General features: G+C 41.7%; 2 protein-coding genes across 8 annotated transcripts in view; one reads left to right on the top strand and one right to left on the bottom strand.

Annotated features, from left to right (window-relative positions):
* STRADA (STE20 related adaptor alpha) overlaps positions 1-11,913 on the top strand; it is a 155,582-nt gene extending 143,669 nt beyond the window's left edge. For 6 of the 7 annotated variants that reach the window (XM_053699621.1, XM_053699627.1, XM_053699623.1 and 3 more), the window contains one exon: positions 11,299-11,913. In XM_053699621.1, the coding sequence (XP_053555596.1) occupies positions 11,299-11,451 (153 nt within the window). In that variant the 3' untranslated portion in view covers positions 11,452-11,913. The remainder of the gene's footprint in view (positions 1-11,298) is intronic. The other variant, XM_053699625.1, reaches the window with a different exon arrangement.
* Positions 11,914-12,117: 204 nt separating this feature from the next.
* The window catches only part of RNF113A (ring finger protein 113A), a 37,730-nt gene continuing 33,963 nt past the window's right edge, over positions 12,118-15,884 (bottom strand). The window contains exons 8-10 of the mRNA XM_053699628.1: positions 13,885-13,978; positions 12,595-12,701; positions 12,118-12,289 (exon numbers count right to left, since the gene is read on the bottom strand). Of these exons, the coding sequence (XP_053555603.1) occupies positions 12,192-12,289; positions 12,595-12,701; positions 13,885-13,978 (299 nt within the window). The 3' untranslated portion in view covers positions 12,118-12,191. The remainder of the gene's footprint in view (positions 12,290-12,594; positions 12,702-13,884; positions 13,979-15,884) is intronic.

Here is a 15,884-nt window from a genome sequence, read left to right as displayed (position 1 = left end):
GGGTATTTTGATATAATAATATCGGCAGGCACTGTTTTAGACACCTTATTCTTTAGGGGCTTTCCCAAAGCATAGGCAGAGCCTCATTTTCGCGCCGGTGTTGCGCACTTGTTTTTTAGAGGCATGGCATGCAGTCGCATGTGAGAGGAGCTCTGATACTTAGAAAAGACTTTCTGAAGGCGTCATTTGGTATCGTATTCCCCTTGGGGCTTGGTTGGGTCTCAGCAAAGCAGATACCAGGGACTGTAAAGGGGTTAAAGTTCAAAACGGCTCCGGTTCCGTTATTTTAAGGGTTAAAGCTTCCAAATTTGGTGTGCAATACTTTTAAGGCTTTAAGACACTGTGGTGAAAATTTGGTAAATTTTGAACAATTCCTTCATGTTTTTTCGCATTTGCAGTAATAAAGTGTGTTCAGTTTAAAATTTAAAGTGACAGTAACGGTTTTATTTTAAAACGTTTTTTGTACTTGTTATCAAGTTTATGCCTGTTTAACATGTCTGAACTACCAGATAGCCTGTGTTCTGAATGTGGGGAAGCCAGAATTCCTATTCATTTAAATAAATGTGATTTATGTGACAATGATAATGATGCCCAAGATGATTCCTCAAGTGAGGGGAGTAAGCATGGTACTGCATCATTCCCTCCTTCGTCTACACGAGTCTTGCCCACTCAGGAGGCCCCTAGTACATCTAGCGCGCCAATACTCCTTACTATGCAACTATTAACGGCTGTAATGGATATTTTTATGTCAAAAACATTTTAGCCAAAATGAACACTTATCAGCGTAAGCGCGACTGCTCTGTTTTAGATACTGAAGAGCATGACGACGCTGATATTAATATTTCTGAAGGGCCCCTAACTCAGTCTGATGGGGCCAGGGAGGTTTTGTCTGAGGGAGAAATTACTGATTCAGGGAACATTTCTCAACAAGCTGAACCTGATGTGATTGCATTTAAATTTAAGTTGGAACATCTCCGCATTCTGCTTAAGGAGGTATTATCCACTCTGGATGATTGTGACAAGTTGGTCATCCCAGAGAAACTATGTAAAATGGACAAGTTCCTAGAGGTGCCGGGGCTCCCAGAAGCTTTTCCTATACCCAAGCGGGTGGCGGACATTGTTAATAAAGAATGGGAAAGGCCCGGTATTCCTTTCGTCCCTCCCCCCATATTTAAAAAATTGTTTCCTATGGTCGACCCCAGAAAGGACTTATGGCAGACAGTCCCCAAGGTCGAGGGAGCGGTTTCCACTTTAAACAAACGCACCACTATACCCATAGAGGATAGTTGTGCTTTCAAAGATCCTATGGATACAAAATTAGAAGGTTTGCTTAAAAAGATGTTTGTTCAGCAGGGTTACCTTCTACAACCAATTTCATGCATTGTCCCTGTCGCTACAGCCGCATGTTTCTGGTTCGATGAGCTGATAAAGGCGGTCGACAGTGATTCTCCTCCTTATGAGGAGATTATGGACAGAATCAATGCTCTCAAATTGGCTAATTCTTTCACCCTAGACGCCACCTTGCAATTGGCTAGGTTAGCGGCTAAGAATTCTGGGTTTGCTATTGTGGCGCGCAGAGCGCTTTGGTTGAAATCTTGGTCGGCTGATGCGTCTTCCAAGAACAAGCTACTTAACATTCCTTTCAAGGGGAAAACGCTGTTTGGCCCTGACTTGAAAGAGATTATCTCGGATATCACTGGGGGTAAGGGCCACGCCCTTCCTCAGGATCGGCCTTTCAAGGCAAAAAATAAACCTAATTTTCGTCCCTTTCGTAGAAATGGACCAGCCCAAAGTGCTACGTCCTCTAAGCAAGAGGGTAATACTTCTCAAGCCAAGCCAGCTTGGAGACCAATGCAAGGCTGGAACAAGGGAAAGCAGGCCAAGAAACCTGCCACTGCTACCAAGACAGCATGAAATGTTGGCCCCCGATCCGGGACCGGATCTGGTGGGGGGCAGACTCTCTCTCTTCGCTCAGGCTTGGGCAAGAGATGTTCTGGATCCTTGGGCGCTAGAAATAGTCTCCCAAGGTTATCTTCTGGAATTCAAGGGACTTCCCCCAAGGGGGAGGTTCCACAGGTCTCAGTTGTCTTCAGACCACACAAAAAGACAGGCATTCTTACATTGTGTAGAAGACCTGTTAAAAATGGGAGTGATTCATCCCGTTCCATTAAGAGAACAAGGGATGGGGTTCTACTCCAATCTGTTTATAGTTCCCAAAAAAGAGGGAACGTTCAGACCAATCTTAGATCTCAAGATCTTAAACAAGTTTCTCAAGGTTCCATCGTTCAAGATGGAAACCATTCGAACTATTCTTCCTTCCATCCAGGAAGGTCAATTCATGACCACGGTGGATTTAAAGGATGCGTATCTACATATTCCTATCCACAAGGAACATCATCGGTTCCTGAGGTTCGCATTCCTGGACAAACATTACCAGTTCGTGGCGCTTCCTTTCGGATTAGCCACTGCTCCAAGGATTTTCACAAAGGTACTAGGGTCCCTTCTAGCTGTGCTAAGACCAAGGGGCATTGCTGTAGTACCTTACTTGGACGACATTCTGATTCAAGCGTCGTCCCTTCCTCAAGCAAAGGCTCACACGGACATTGTCCTGGCCTTTCTCAGATCTCACGGATGGAAAGTGAACGTGGAAAAGAGTTCTCTATCTCCGTCAACAAGGGTTCCCTTCTTGGGAACAATAATAGACTCCTTAGAAATGAGGATTTTTCTGACAGAGGCCAGAAAAACAAAACTTCTAGACTCTTGTCGGATACTCCATTCCGTTCCTCTTCCTTCCATAGCTCAGTGCATGGAAGTGATCGGGTTGATGGTAGCGGCAATGGACATAGTTCCTTTTGCACGCATTCATCTAAGACCATTACAACTGTGCATGCTCAGTCAGTGGAATGGGGACTATACAGACTTGTCTCCAAAGATACAAGTAAATCAGAGGACCAGAGACTCACTCCGTTGGTGGCTGTCCCTGGACAACCTGTCACGAGGGATGACATTCCGCAGACCAGAGTGGGTCATTGTCACGACCGACGCCAGTCTGATGGGCTGGGGCGCGGTCTGGGGATCCCTGAAAGCTCAGGGTCTTTGGTCTCGGGAAGAATCTCTTCTACCGATAAATATTCTGGAACTGAGAGCGATATTCAATGCTCTCAAGGCTTGGCCTCAGCTAGCGAGGGCCAAGTTCATACGGTTTCAATCAGACAACATGACAACTGTTGCGTACATCAACCATCAGGGGGGAACAAGGAGTTCCCTGGCGATGGAAGAAGTGACCAAAATCATTCTATGGGCGGAGTCTCACTCCTGCCACCTGTCTGCTATCCACATCCCAGGAGTGGAAAATTGGGAAGCGGATTTTCTGAGTCGTCAGACATTGCATCCGGGGGAGTGGGAACTCCATCCGGAAATCTTTGCCCAAGTCACTCAGCTGTGGGGCATTCCAGACATGGATCTGATGGCCTCTCGTCAGAACTTCAAAGTTCCTTGCTACGGGTCCAGATCCAGGGATCCCAAGGCGGCTCTAGTGGATGCACTAGTAGCACCTTGGACCTTCAAACTAGCTTATGTGTTCCCGCCGTTTCCTCTCATCCCCAGGCTGGTAGCCAGGATCAATCAGGAGAGGGCGTCGGTGATCTTGATAGCTCCTGCGTGGCCACGCAGGACTTGGTACGCAGATCTGGTGAATATGTCATCGGCTCCTCCTTGGAAGCTACCTTTGAGACGAGACCTTCTTGTTCAGGGTCCGTTCGAACATCCGAATCTGGTTTCACTCCAGCTGACTGCTTGGAGATTGAACGCTTGATCTTATCGAAGCGAGGATTCTCAGATTCTGTTATCGATACTCTTGTTCAGGCCAGAAAGCCTGTAACTAGAAAGATTTACCACAAATTTGGAAAAAATATATCTGTTGGTGTGAATCTAAAGGATTCCCTTGGGACAAGGTTAAGATTCCTAGGATTCTATCCTTCCTTCAAGAAGGATTGGAAAAAGGATTATCTGCAAGTTCCCTGAAGGGACAGATTTCTGCCTTGTCTGTGTTACTTCACAAAAAGCTGGCCGCTGTGCCAGATGTTCAAGCCTTTGTTCAGGCTCTGGTTAGAATTAAGCCTGTTTACAAACCTTTGACTCCTCCTTGGAGTCTCAATTTAGTTCTTTCAGTTCTTCAGGGGGTTCCGTTTGAACCCTTGCATTCCGTTGATATTAAGTTATTATCTTGGAAAGTTTTGTTTTTAGTTGCAATTTCTTCTGCTAGAAGAGTTTCAGAATTATCTGCTCTGCAGTGTTCTCCTCCTTATCTGGTGTTCCATGCAGATAAGGTGGTTTTACGTACTAAACCTGGTTTTCTTCCAAAAGTTGTTTCTAACAAAAACATTAACCAGGAGATTATCGTACCTTCTCTGTGTCCGAAACCAGTTTCAAAGAAGGAACGTTTGTTGCACAATTTGGATGTTGTTCGCGCTCTAAAATTCTATTTAGATGCTACAAAGGATTTTAGACAAACATCTTCCTTGTTTGTTGTTTATTCCGGTAAAAGGAGAGGTCAAAAAGCAACTTCTACCTCTCTCTCTTTTTGGATTAAAAGCATCATCAGATTGGCTTACGAGACTGCCGGACGGCAGCTTCCCGAAAGAATCACAGCTCATTCCACTAGGGCTGTGGCTTCCACATGGGCCTTCAAGAACGAGGCTTCTGTTGATCAGATATGTAGGGCAGCGACTTGGTCTTCACTGCACACTTTTACCAAATTTTACAAGTTTGATACTTTTGCTTCTTCTGAGGCTATTTTCGGGAGAAAGGTTTTGCAAGCCGTGGTGCCTTCCATTTAGGTGACCTGATTTGCTCCCTCCCTTCATCCGTGTCCTAAAGCTTTGGTATTGGTTCCCACAAGTAAGGATGACGCCGTGGACCGGACACACCTATGTTGGAGAAAACAGAATTTATGTTTACCTGATAAATTACTTTCTCCAACGGTGTGTCCGGTCCACGGCCCGCCCTGGTTTTTTTAATCAGGTCTGATAATTTATTTTCTTTAACTACAGTCACCACGGTACCATATGGTTTCTCCTATGCAAATATTCCTCCTTAACGTCGGTCGAATGACTGGGGTAGGCGGAGCCTAGGAGGGATCATGTGACCAGCTTTGCTGGGCTCTTTGCCATTTCCTGTTGGGGAAGAGAATATCCCACAAGTAAGGATGACGCCGTGGACCGGACACACCGTTGGAGAAAGTAATTTATCAGGTAAACATAAATTCTGTTTTTCGATTATTATGAAATTTATTTCATGAAATTTATTTCAACTCAAGTATAATATGAACTTGTTGGTATAATCACATATAAAGTGATACCACACAACCATAAAAATACATATAAACACTTATAAGGTGTCATACTCTATCTATACAATTGGAGAATAAATAATCACAACATACCCTGTGAAGAATATTACAATACTGATCCTCACTATCTATTATACATTTTCTAAATAGTGGTCTAAGATATAGCTCTCCACCTATATAAATTCCTTTAACTACTTTGGACATCTCAAAGGCTTACTGATAATTTAGGAATGGGCTTTCAACTTTTTGGTTGTTTTTAATTGTGAGTCTTATTTTAAAATACCAAATAAAAGTTATATTTTAATTTTCCCAATTTTCTCCACTACCAGTCCAGGCACAGAGTGCTATTTGTGCAGTCTTTTGAGAGGTCCCTTCCTCTTTTTTTGCTCAGTAAATTATACTGCACAGCACCAACTTTTCTGCCATAATATAAATACAGACAAGAACAAGGATTTTTGTCAGCCAATATTACTATAGAAAAGGCCGCCGTTGTGGTGCCACTGTATTTTGTGTTGTATCAATTATTAATAACACTACCTAACTTTTAAAGTGTATGTTTAAAACGTTTACTGGCATGTTATTCGTTTTTTGTGAGGTACTTTGGTGATAAATCTTTTTGGGGCATGATTTTCCACATGGCTGTTGTTTTTTTCTACATAGAAACGGTTAACTGAGGTTTCCCACTGTTGTAATAGGAGTGGGAGGGGCCTATTTTAGCGCTTTTTTGCGCAGTAAAAATTCAGTTTTCAGTCTTCCTGCTTCTTCCTCCTTGATCCAGGACGTCTCTAGAGAGCTCAGGGGTCTTCAAAAGTCATTTTGAGGGAGGTAATCAGTCACAGCAGACCTGTGACAGTGTGTTTGACTGTGATAAAAACGTTAATTGTTAAATTGATTATCCGTTTTTGGGTATTAAGGGGTTAATCATCCATTTGCTAGTGGGTGCTATGCTTTGCTAACTTAATACATTTACTGTGAAAATTTGGTTGCTATAACTGATTTGGTTCATTGTTATTTCAACTGTGACAATTTTTTGTGCTTCTTAAAGGCACAGTAGGGTTTTTTATATTGCTTGTAAATTTATTTGAAAGGATTTTCCAAGCTTGCTAGTCTCATTGCGAGTCTGTTTAAACATGTCTGACACAGATGAATCTGTTTGTTCACTATGTTTGAAGGCCAATGTGGAGCCCCACAGAAATATGTGTACTAGATGTATTGATGTCACTTTGAATAAAAGTCAATCTATATCTGTAAAGAAATTATCACCAGACAACGAGGGGGAAGTTATGCCGACTAACTCTCCTCACGTGTCAGTACCTTCACCTCCCGCTCAGGAGGTGCGTGATATTGTGGCGCCAAGTACATCAGAGAGGCCCATACAAATCACTTTGCAAGACATGGCTGCTGTTATGACAGAGGTATTATCTAAATTGCCTGAATTAAGAGGCAAGCGCGATAGCTCTGGGTTAAGGACAGAGCGCGCTGATGATGTGAGAGCCATGTCTGATACTGCGTCACAATTTGCAGAACATGAGGACGGAGAGCTTCATTCTGTGGGTGACGGATCTGATCCAGGGAGACCGGATTCAGAGATTTCTAATTTTAAATTTAAGCTTGAGAACCTCCGCGTATTGCTAGGGGAGGTATTAGCGGCTCTGAATGATTGTAACACGGTTGCAATTCCAGAGAAAGTATGTAGGTTGGATAGATACTTTGCGGTACCGGTGTGTACTGACGTTTTTCCTATACCTAAAAGGCTTACAGAAATTATTAGCAAGGAGTGGGATAGACCCGGTGTACCCTTTTCCCCTCCTCCGATATTTAGAAAAATGTTCCCAATAGACGCCACCACACGAGACTTATGGCAGACGGTCCCTAAGGTGGAGGGAGCAGTTTCTACTTTAGCTAAACATACCACTATCCCGGTGGAGGATAGTTGTGCTTTTTCGGATCCAATGGATAAAAAATTAGAAGGTTACCTTAAGAAAATGTTTGTTCAACAAGGTTTTATCTTACAGCCCTTTGCATGCATTGCGCCTGTCACTGCTGCTGCGGCATTCTGGTTTGAGTCTCTGGAAGAGGCCATTCGCACAGCTCCATTGGATGAGATTATGGCTAAGCTTAAAGCACTTAAGCTAGCTAATGCATTTGTTTCTGATGCCGTCGTACATTTAACCAAACTAACGGCTAAGAACTCCGGATTCGCCATCCAGGCGCGCAGAGCGCTATGGCTTAAATCCTGGTCAGCTGACGTGACTTCTAAATCTAAATTGCTTAATATTCCTTTCAAAGGGCAGACCTTATTCGGGCCCGGCTTGAAAGAAATGATTGCTGACATTACTGGAGGTAAGGGTCATACTCTTCCTCAGGACAGGGCCAAATCAAAGGCCAAACAGTCTAATTTTCGTGCCTTTCGTAACTTCAAGGCAGGAGCAGCATCAACTTCCTCCGCTACAAAACAGGAAGGACCTGTTGCTCGTTACAGACAGGGCTGGAAAGCTAACCAGCCCTGGAACAAGGGCAAGCAGGCCAGAAAGCCTACTTCTGCCCCTAAGACAGCATGAAGAGAGGGCCCCCATCTGGAAACGGATCTAGTGGGGGGCAGACTATCTCTCTTCGCCCAGGCTTGGGCAAGAGATATCCAGGATCCCTGGGCGTTGGAGATCATATCTCAGGGATACCTTCTGGACTTCAAAGCATCTCCTCCACAAGGGAGATTTCATCTTTCAAGGTTATCAGCAAACCAAATAAAGAAAGAGGCATTTCTACGCTGTGTGCAAGACCTCTTAGTAATGGGGGTGATCCACCCAGTTCCGCGGACGCAACAAGGGCAAGGGTTTTACTCAAATCTGTTTGTGGTTCCCAAGAAAGAGGGAACCTTCAGGCCAATCTTGGACCTAAAAATCTTAAACAAATTCCTAAGAGTTCCATCATTCAAAATGGAAACTATTCGAACCATCCTACCCATGATCCAAGAGGGTCAATACATGACCACGGTAGACTTAAAGGATGCCTACCTTCATACACCGATTCACAAAGATCATTATCGGTACCTAAGATTTGCCTTTCTAGACAGGCATTACCAGTTTGTAGCTCTTCCCTTCGGGTTGGCTACGGCCCCGAGAATCTTTACAAAGGTTCTGGGCTCACTTCTGGCGGTTCTAAGACCGCGAGGCATAGCGGTGGCTCCGTATCTAGACGACATCCTGATACAGGCGTCAAGCTTTCAAATGGCCAAGTCTCATACAGAGATAGTTCTGGCATTTCTGAGGTCGCATGGGTGGAAAGTGAACGCGGAAAAGAGTTCTCTATCACCACTCACAAGAGTGTCCTTTCTAGGGACTCTTATAGATTCTGTAGAGATGAAGATTTACCTGACAGAGTCCAGGTTATCAAAGCTTCTAAATGCTTGCCGTGTCCTTCATTCCATTCCACGCCCGTCAGTGGCTCAGTGCATGGAAGTAATCGGCTTAATGGTAGCGGCAATGGACATAGTGCCATTTGCACGCCTGCATCTCAGACCGCTGCAATTATGCATGCTAAGTCAGTGGAATGGGGATTACTCAGATTTGTCCCCTCTGCTAAATCTGGACCAAGAGACCAGAGATTCTCTTCTCTGGTGGCTTTCTCGGGTCCATCTGTCCAAGGGTATGACCTTTCGCAGGCCAGATTGGACGATTGTAACAACAGATGCCAGCCTTCTAGGTTGGGGCGCAGTCTGGAACTCCCTGAAGGCTCAGGGATTATGGACTCAGGAGGAGAAACTCCTCCCAATAAATATTCTGGAGTTGAGAGCAATACTCAATGTTCTTCTAGCTTGGCCTCAGTTAGCAACACTGAGGTTCATCAGATTTCAGTCAGACATCACGACTGTGGCTTACATCAACCATCAAGGGGGAACCAGGAGTTCCCTAGCGATGTTGGAAGTCTCAAAGATAATTCGCTGGGCAGAGTCTCACTCTTGCCACCTGTCAGCGATCTACATCCCAGGCGTGGAGAACTGGGAGGCGGATTTTCTAAGTCGCCAGACCTTTCATCCGGGGGAGTGGGAACTTCATCCGGAGGTCTTCGCTCAACTGATTCATCGTTGGGGCAAACCAGATCTGGATCTCATGGCGTCTCGCCAGAACGCCAAGCTTCCTTGTTACGGATCCAGGTCCAGGGAGCGACGCTGATAGATGCTCTTACAGCCCCTTGGGTCTTCAACATGGCTTATGTGTTTCCACCATTTCCGATGCTTCCTCGACTGATTGCCAAGATCAAACAGGAGAGAGCATCGCTGATTCTGATAGCGCCTGCGTGGCCACGCAGGACCTGGTATGCAGACCTAGTGGACATGTCGTCCTGTCCACCGTGGTTCCTACCTCTGAGGCAGGACCTTCTAATACAAGGTCCTTTCAAACATCCAAATCTAATTTCTCTGAGGCTGACTGCATGGAGATTGAACACTTGATTCTATCAAAGTGTGGCTTCTCGGAGTCAGTTATTGATACCTTAATACAGGCACGGAAGCCTGTTACCAGGAAAATTTACCATAAGATATGGCGTAAATATTTGTATTGGTGCGAATCCAAGGGTTACTCATGGAGTAAGGTTAGGATTCCTAGGATATTGTCTTTTCTACAAGAAGGTTTAGAAAAGGGTTTATCTACTAGTTCGTTAAAAGGACAGATTTCTGCTCTGTCTATTCTCTTACACAAACGTCTGGCAGAAGTTCCAGACGTCCAGGCTTTTTGTCAGGCTTTGGCTAGGATTAAGCCGGTGTTTAAGACTGTTGCTCCTCCGTGGAGCTTAAACTTGGTTCTTAAAGTTCTTCAAGGGGTCCCGTTTGAAGCCCTTCATTCCATTGATATTAAGCTTTTATCTTGGAAAGTTCTGTTTTTGATGGCTATTTCCTCGGCTCAAAGAGTCTCTGAGTTATCGGCCTTACATTGTGATTCTCCTTATCTGATTTTCCATTCAGACAAGGTAGTTCTGCGTACTAAACCTGGGTTTTTACCTAAGGTAGTTTCTAACAGGAATATCAATCAGGAGATTGTTGTTCCATCATTATGTCCTAATCCTTCTTCAAAGAAGGAACGACTTTTGCATAATCTGGACGTAGTCCGTGCCCTGAAGTTCTATTTACAGGCAACTAAAGATTTTCGTCAAACTTCTTCTCTGTTTGTCGTGTACTCTGGTCAGAGGAGAGGTCAAAAAGCTTCGGCAACCTCTCTCTCCTTTTGGCTTCGTAGCATAATACGTTTAGCCTATGAGACTGCTGGACAGCAGCCCCCTGAAAGAATTACAGCTCATTCCACTAGAGCTGTGGCTTCCACCTGGGCCTTTAAGAATGAGGCCTCTGTTGAACAGATTTGCAAGGCTGCAACTTGGTCTTCACTTCACACTTTTTCAAAATTTTACAAATTTGACACTTTTGCTTCTTCGGAGGCTGTTTTTGGGAGAAAGGTTCTACAGGCAGTGGTTCCTTCCGTTTAAGTTCCTGCCTTGTCCCTCCCATCATCCGTGTACTTTAGCTTTGGTATTGGTATCCCATAAGTAATGGATGACCCGTGGACTGAATACACTTAACAAGAGAAAACATAATTTATGCTTACCTGATAAATTTATTTCTCTTGTAGTGTATTCAGTCCACGGCCCGCCCTGTCTTTTAAGGCAGATTTAAATTTTAATTAAAACTCCAGTCACCACTGCACCCTATGGTTTCTCCTTTCTTGTCTTGTTTCGGTCGAATGACTGGATATGACATGTGAGGGGAGGAGCTATATAGCAGCTCTGCTTGGGTGATCCTCTTGCAACTTCCTGTTGGGAAGGAGATATAATCCCATAAGTAATGGATGACCCGTGGACTGAATACACTACAAGAGAAATAAATTTATCAGGTAAGCATAAATTATGTTTTTCTCTCTTGTACCTATACCATATTTGATAGCTTTCATTTGTACCTGCAGATAAAGAGGCGTGCATCTGAGGCCCTTCCAGAACTTCTCCGTCCTGTATCTCCTATCACAAACTTTGAAGCAGCAAGAGAGTGTGATTCCCAGGATATTATGGGATTAGTGTCTGACTTGGACAAGCTTGATGTGGCGGATTGGGACTTTTAAGAAACATAATATTCCACTATCCTGAGGACTGCTTTTGCAGTTCCTTTGCCAGCCACATGTCGTCTAAGAGTTTTTGAATGACCTTTGTTGGAAGTGTCAGTATCACATTGATTCTAAAGCTCCAGACTCTCCCACTTTTGATAGGTTTACACACTGGTTAGTACTGTTTTTTTTTACGGTTTAAAATAGGGTTTGATGCTCCCTTTCCACATCCACTTCCCAGTGTTAACCTTTCCATTGGTGAAAGACTAATGCTCAAAAAACATTTTATATTGAGCACATAATGGAAGTTACATACCCATTTTGTTATATTTTGTAGCTTCCTACTATTAAACAAGCCTCACTAACAATTTTTTTGTAGTGAATGAGCACACCACCATTTAGGGAGTGGCATAACACCGGAGACACTGTTACACACACACACTGTTGCCAAAAGGAATAAATGTTAAACATTTCACAAGATTTTAAGCTGTTGTTTATATGTACTGCAGAAGTTGGTTAGCTCTGTGATCATTTTTGTTCATTAATCTTTAAACTACTTGATAATCGGTCCTGTACACAAACTTTGCACATAGCGAATTATGGGAATACAAGGAGGTTCTTGAATGTTATCCAGCTTAATGACCTATGGAGACTTAATGACATATTACCAAATAACTTCACATATTTGTGATTTTTTATTTTAAAGAAATGTTTATTCAATTCTAAAAACAATATGTATGAAAATGGATCTGCAGACATCACCCCTGGTCCTCTGGCAAATTGTCATCTTCATCCTCTGCCTTATGCCTTTCATCTTCCTCCTCTGCCTTATGTTTTTCAAGTTTTGCAATTAAATCTGAAGGGAAAAGAGAAATCTCTCAAATCGTGAAGCTGTAAAATAGGAATTCTGTCCCTCCCACTGCAGGGTGACTGACAGGAGAAACCCATGCTTGTCTGTCTATTCAGGTACTGGTTCTAACCTTAAAACAGACAAAATGGAGGTATAAAAAGGTATATAAAATTAAATCTACTACATTCTCAAGATTATATAGAAAACAAAAGAAGAGTCCCCCCAGTGGTTGGCACAAGAAAGAATAAATGGAGCAAGGCAGGTGGTGGTCCTTTAGCTTCATGTGTTTATCATGAGCTATTACAACATACCTTTAGCTGGATTAAATACGCCATTAGTCTGTACATTACACACGTAACATCGTTTTGATTTCCTGTAGTGCTGCAGTGCACAGCGTTCACAGAAATAGTGTTTGCACCTAGTTTTTTTTCAGGGGGGGAAAAAAAATTATTAATATTGATAATATTGCACTCCCTTGATAAATTGTGTAAATTTGTCAGCTTTATAATACTGGAGAAAAATATAAAAAGTTGCTATTGTATGTTATGACTCATTTGATATTCAGCAGTACAGGGTTAATGGAGCACTGTAAATGTGGCCGTTTATACAAAAAATATTCAGCATTCATTGTATGAATAACCAGGTAAGACTTCTAACATTAGGGTTCCATTTTCTTATCAATCCTAATTTCACACAATGTATGTTATGAGCCATATTTTTTTTTTTCCTTTTTCAAATCAGTCATCAAGTCAGATACACCATTTTACGTGACAGATTTGTAAACAAATAGTGTAACATGCATTGTAAGTTCACAGACAGAAAGCTAGGTAACACATTTAACTGATTTGCAAAAGAAAAATGTGATGTACTCATACAAGTAATAAAAATAACTTTTTTTTAAAAAAACCAACCAACTGTTGAATGCCTCAGTCAAAGATAGCAAGGGTGAGTTATTAGATTCTCACCATAGTTTTATGGATAGAATGATATAATTGCTGGTTCCAAGCAGGAAACAGCTAGTGAGCCAGCCAGCAGCAGCAGTTACGTGACTGCCTCAAGAGGCTATGTTACTCTCAAGAGCTCCTGTACTGGACTTTGCCTATATGTTTAAACCTTTTGTGGGGTTAAACACAAAGTTCTAGAGTAAGTTGTGCAGAAATTAAATGCTTTCTTTACAGCACGCCTGGTAAATATGGTCTTTTTATACACAATGTGCAAACCGCTTGTATTTCTGTGTATTTGCCATTTTTGAAAAATTTCAGAATTACGTGTTTTTTATTAAATTTTTAGAACATTTTCAGTTAGTCATTTAGATGCCCTTGCCTTATGGTGCATGAATGTTTAACTGTTTGCTGTTGAGCTTGTCACAAAGGATTCATGTGTGTGGTTCCATATTCATGTAACACTTCATAATTGTAAGAGGTTTCCTTTTGGTTTGGTAATAGTAAAAAATCACCTCCAGATTAAGATGGACTACTACATTACCTATTGCATTGTTTCCTTCATTTTATATCAACCATTATCACTGCTTTCTCCGCCCTAAAATAAAATGCCCTACCTGACTCCTATAATATCTCTTGTTCCCCCACCTGGTTACTCACTTTGTTATAATAGGATTCTTGAAGGTATCTCTGCAGATGAAACATTTAAATGGCAGATCCTCTTCATCACTGCTCACCTCATAATTTTCTTCATCTGTAATGGACAGATATTAATAGAGGCAAGGACTACAGAGGGGTTACATGACAGTCATGGTGGAGAATGCATATCAGTGGTGTGGACAGAGAAATCAAGAGCAGAGATTTAACTTAAAGGGACAGTCTACTTGAGCCTTTTTATTGTTTGAAAACATAGATAATCCCTTTATTACCCATTCCACAGTTTTGCATAAACACTTATATTAATACACGTATTACCTGTAGCTAAGCCTCTGCCCCTTATCTCAGTGCTTTTTACAAACTTGAATTTTAGCCAATTACTGCTGGTCCCTGCATAACTCCACGGGAGTGAGCACAATGTTTTCTATAGGGCACACATGAGCTAGCACTGTATGGTTGTGAAAAGCTTATATAATGCACTGAGAAAGAGGAGGCCTTGCAAGGGCTTAGAGGTTAAAGTATATTAACATAACCGTGTTCGTTGTGCAAAGCTGCGGAATGGGTAGTAAAGGCAATATATCTTTTTAAACACAAAAAAATCAAGTAGACCGTCTGTTTAAAAGGATGATGGATGGGCAATAATTGTGATTGGATAGATATGGAAATTACAGGCAAGTTTCAAGATGGGGAAAAAAGGGATAATGTGGGGATGATTTAGTAGTCATGTACTTAAGGCTTTTGTTAGGCATGAAGTATACAAGCACTTTTCTCAACTGGGAACACACAACTCAACCTATGAGTTGGTTGGAGCATATAGGGGCTGTATTTTAACTGGCAACTAGGGTATAAAGACATTATTACTTGTCGTCACTAGTAATAATGTTTAACAATTTTTGGATAGCCGTTATACGCTGGCGTTTTGAAATGGCGGGGCTTAACAGTGTAATTTGAAAATGCCTAAAATGTATTGCAGTCATTACTTACATAATACAGGTGGCCCTCATTTTACAACGGTTCAATTTATACAGTTTCAGAATAACAACCTTTTTTTCCAGTCATGTGACTGCTATTGAAAAGCATTGAGAAGCAGTGCATTTATTAAAATAGCCAATAGGTGGAGCTGTCCGCTTGTGTTGCAGCAAAGCCAAGCAAGCTGAAATTAATCAGTTTAACCAGACCTAAGCTATTGAGCAGATTTCAAAGGAACAAGATCTTCCTGTCTATAAATCAGTCCAGATTGGAATGCATAGAAAGAACTGTTTGCAGAAAAATGCAAGTGAAGTCTGTGTTGTGTGATTATTTTATTAGGTTTATAATGCTGTTTAGCGAATGATTTTGTTCATTTAACTTAGTTTAATTATATATTCTGTGTTGTGTGATTATTTTATTAGGTTTATAATGCTGTTTAGCATTTAAAGTCTTCATTTCAAAGCTTTAAAAATAATTTATTAGGTGTTACTTATGACAATTTTTAGAGGGGCCTGGAACCTATCTCCCTCACTTCCCATTGACTTACATTATAAACTGGGTTTCAATTTACAACGGTTTCGATTTACAACCATAGCTCACAAGATTCTGCAACAACTGTATAAGTTTATGTAGCCAAGACACTACAACAGGAATACTATTATGATATTCTGTTAATAATAGGTATTTAAGTTAAACATTAATGAAAGATCATCAATACTAATCGCACAGGTCTTACTGTATTTAACTGGGAAGATGTATAGATATACAGTTTGATATTGTATATATAATTTTCTTGAGGATCTGGGCATTCTGCCAAGTTGAAAAAAAAAGTTGATACTTCTAGTTATATACAACTACTTAAAGCATTGAATCTTCGATAATAGTGTATTACTTCACATTAAAGGTACACTGAACACAAATTTTTTCTTTCGTGATTCAGACAGAGCATGAAATTTTAAGCAACTTTCTAATTTACTCCTATTATCAAATTGTCTTTATTCTCTTGGTATCTTTATTTGAAATGCAAGAATGTA

Source organism: Bombina bombina, chromosome 1 (assembly GCF_027579735.1).
Source record: "Bombina bombina isolate aBomBom1 chromosome 1, aBomBom1.pri, whole genome shotgun sequence".
NCBI classification, from domain to species: domain Eukaryota; kingdom Metazoa; phylum Chordata; class Amphibia; order Anura; family Bombinatoridae; genus Bombina; species Bombina bombina.
The sequence above is the reverse complement of the archived record's forward strand: the minus strand, read 5'-3'. Positions and strand labels throughout refer to the sequence as shown.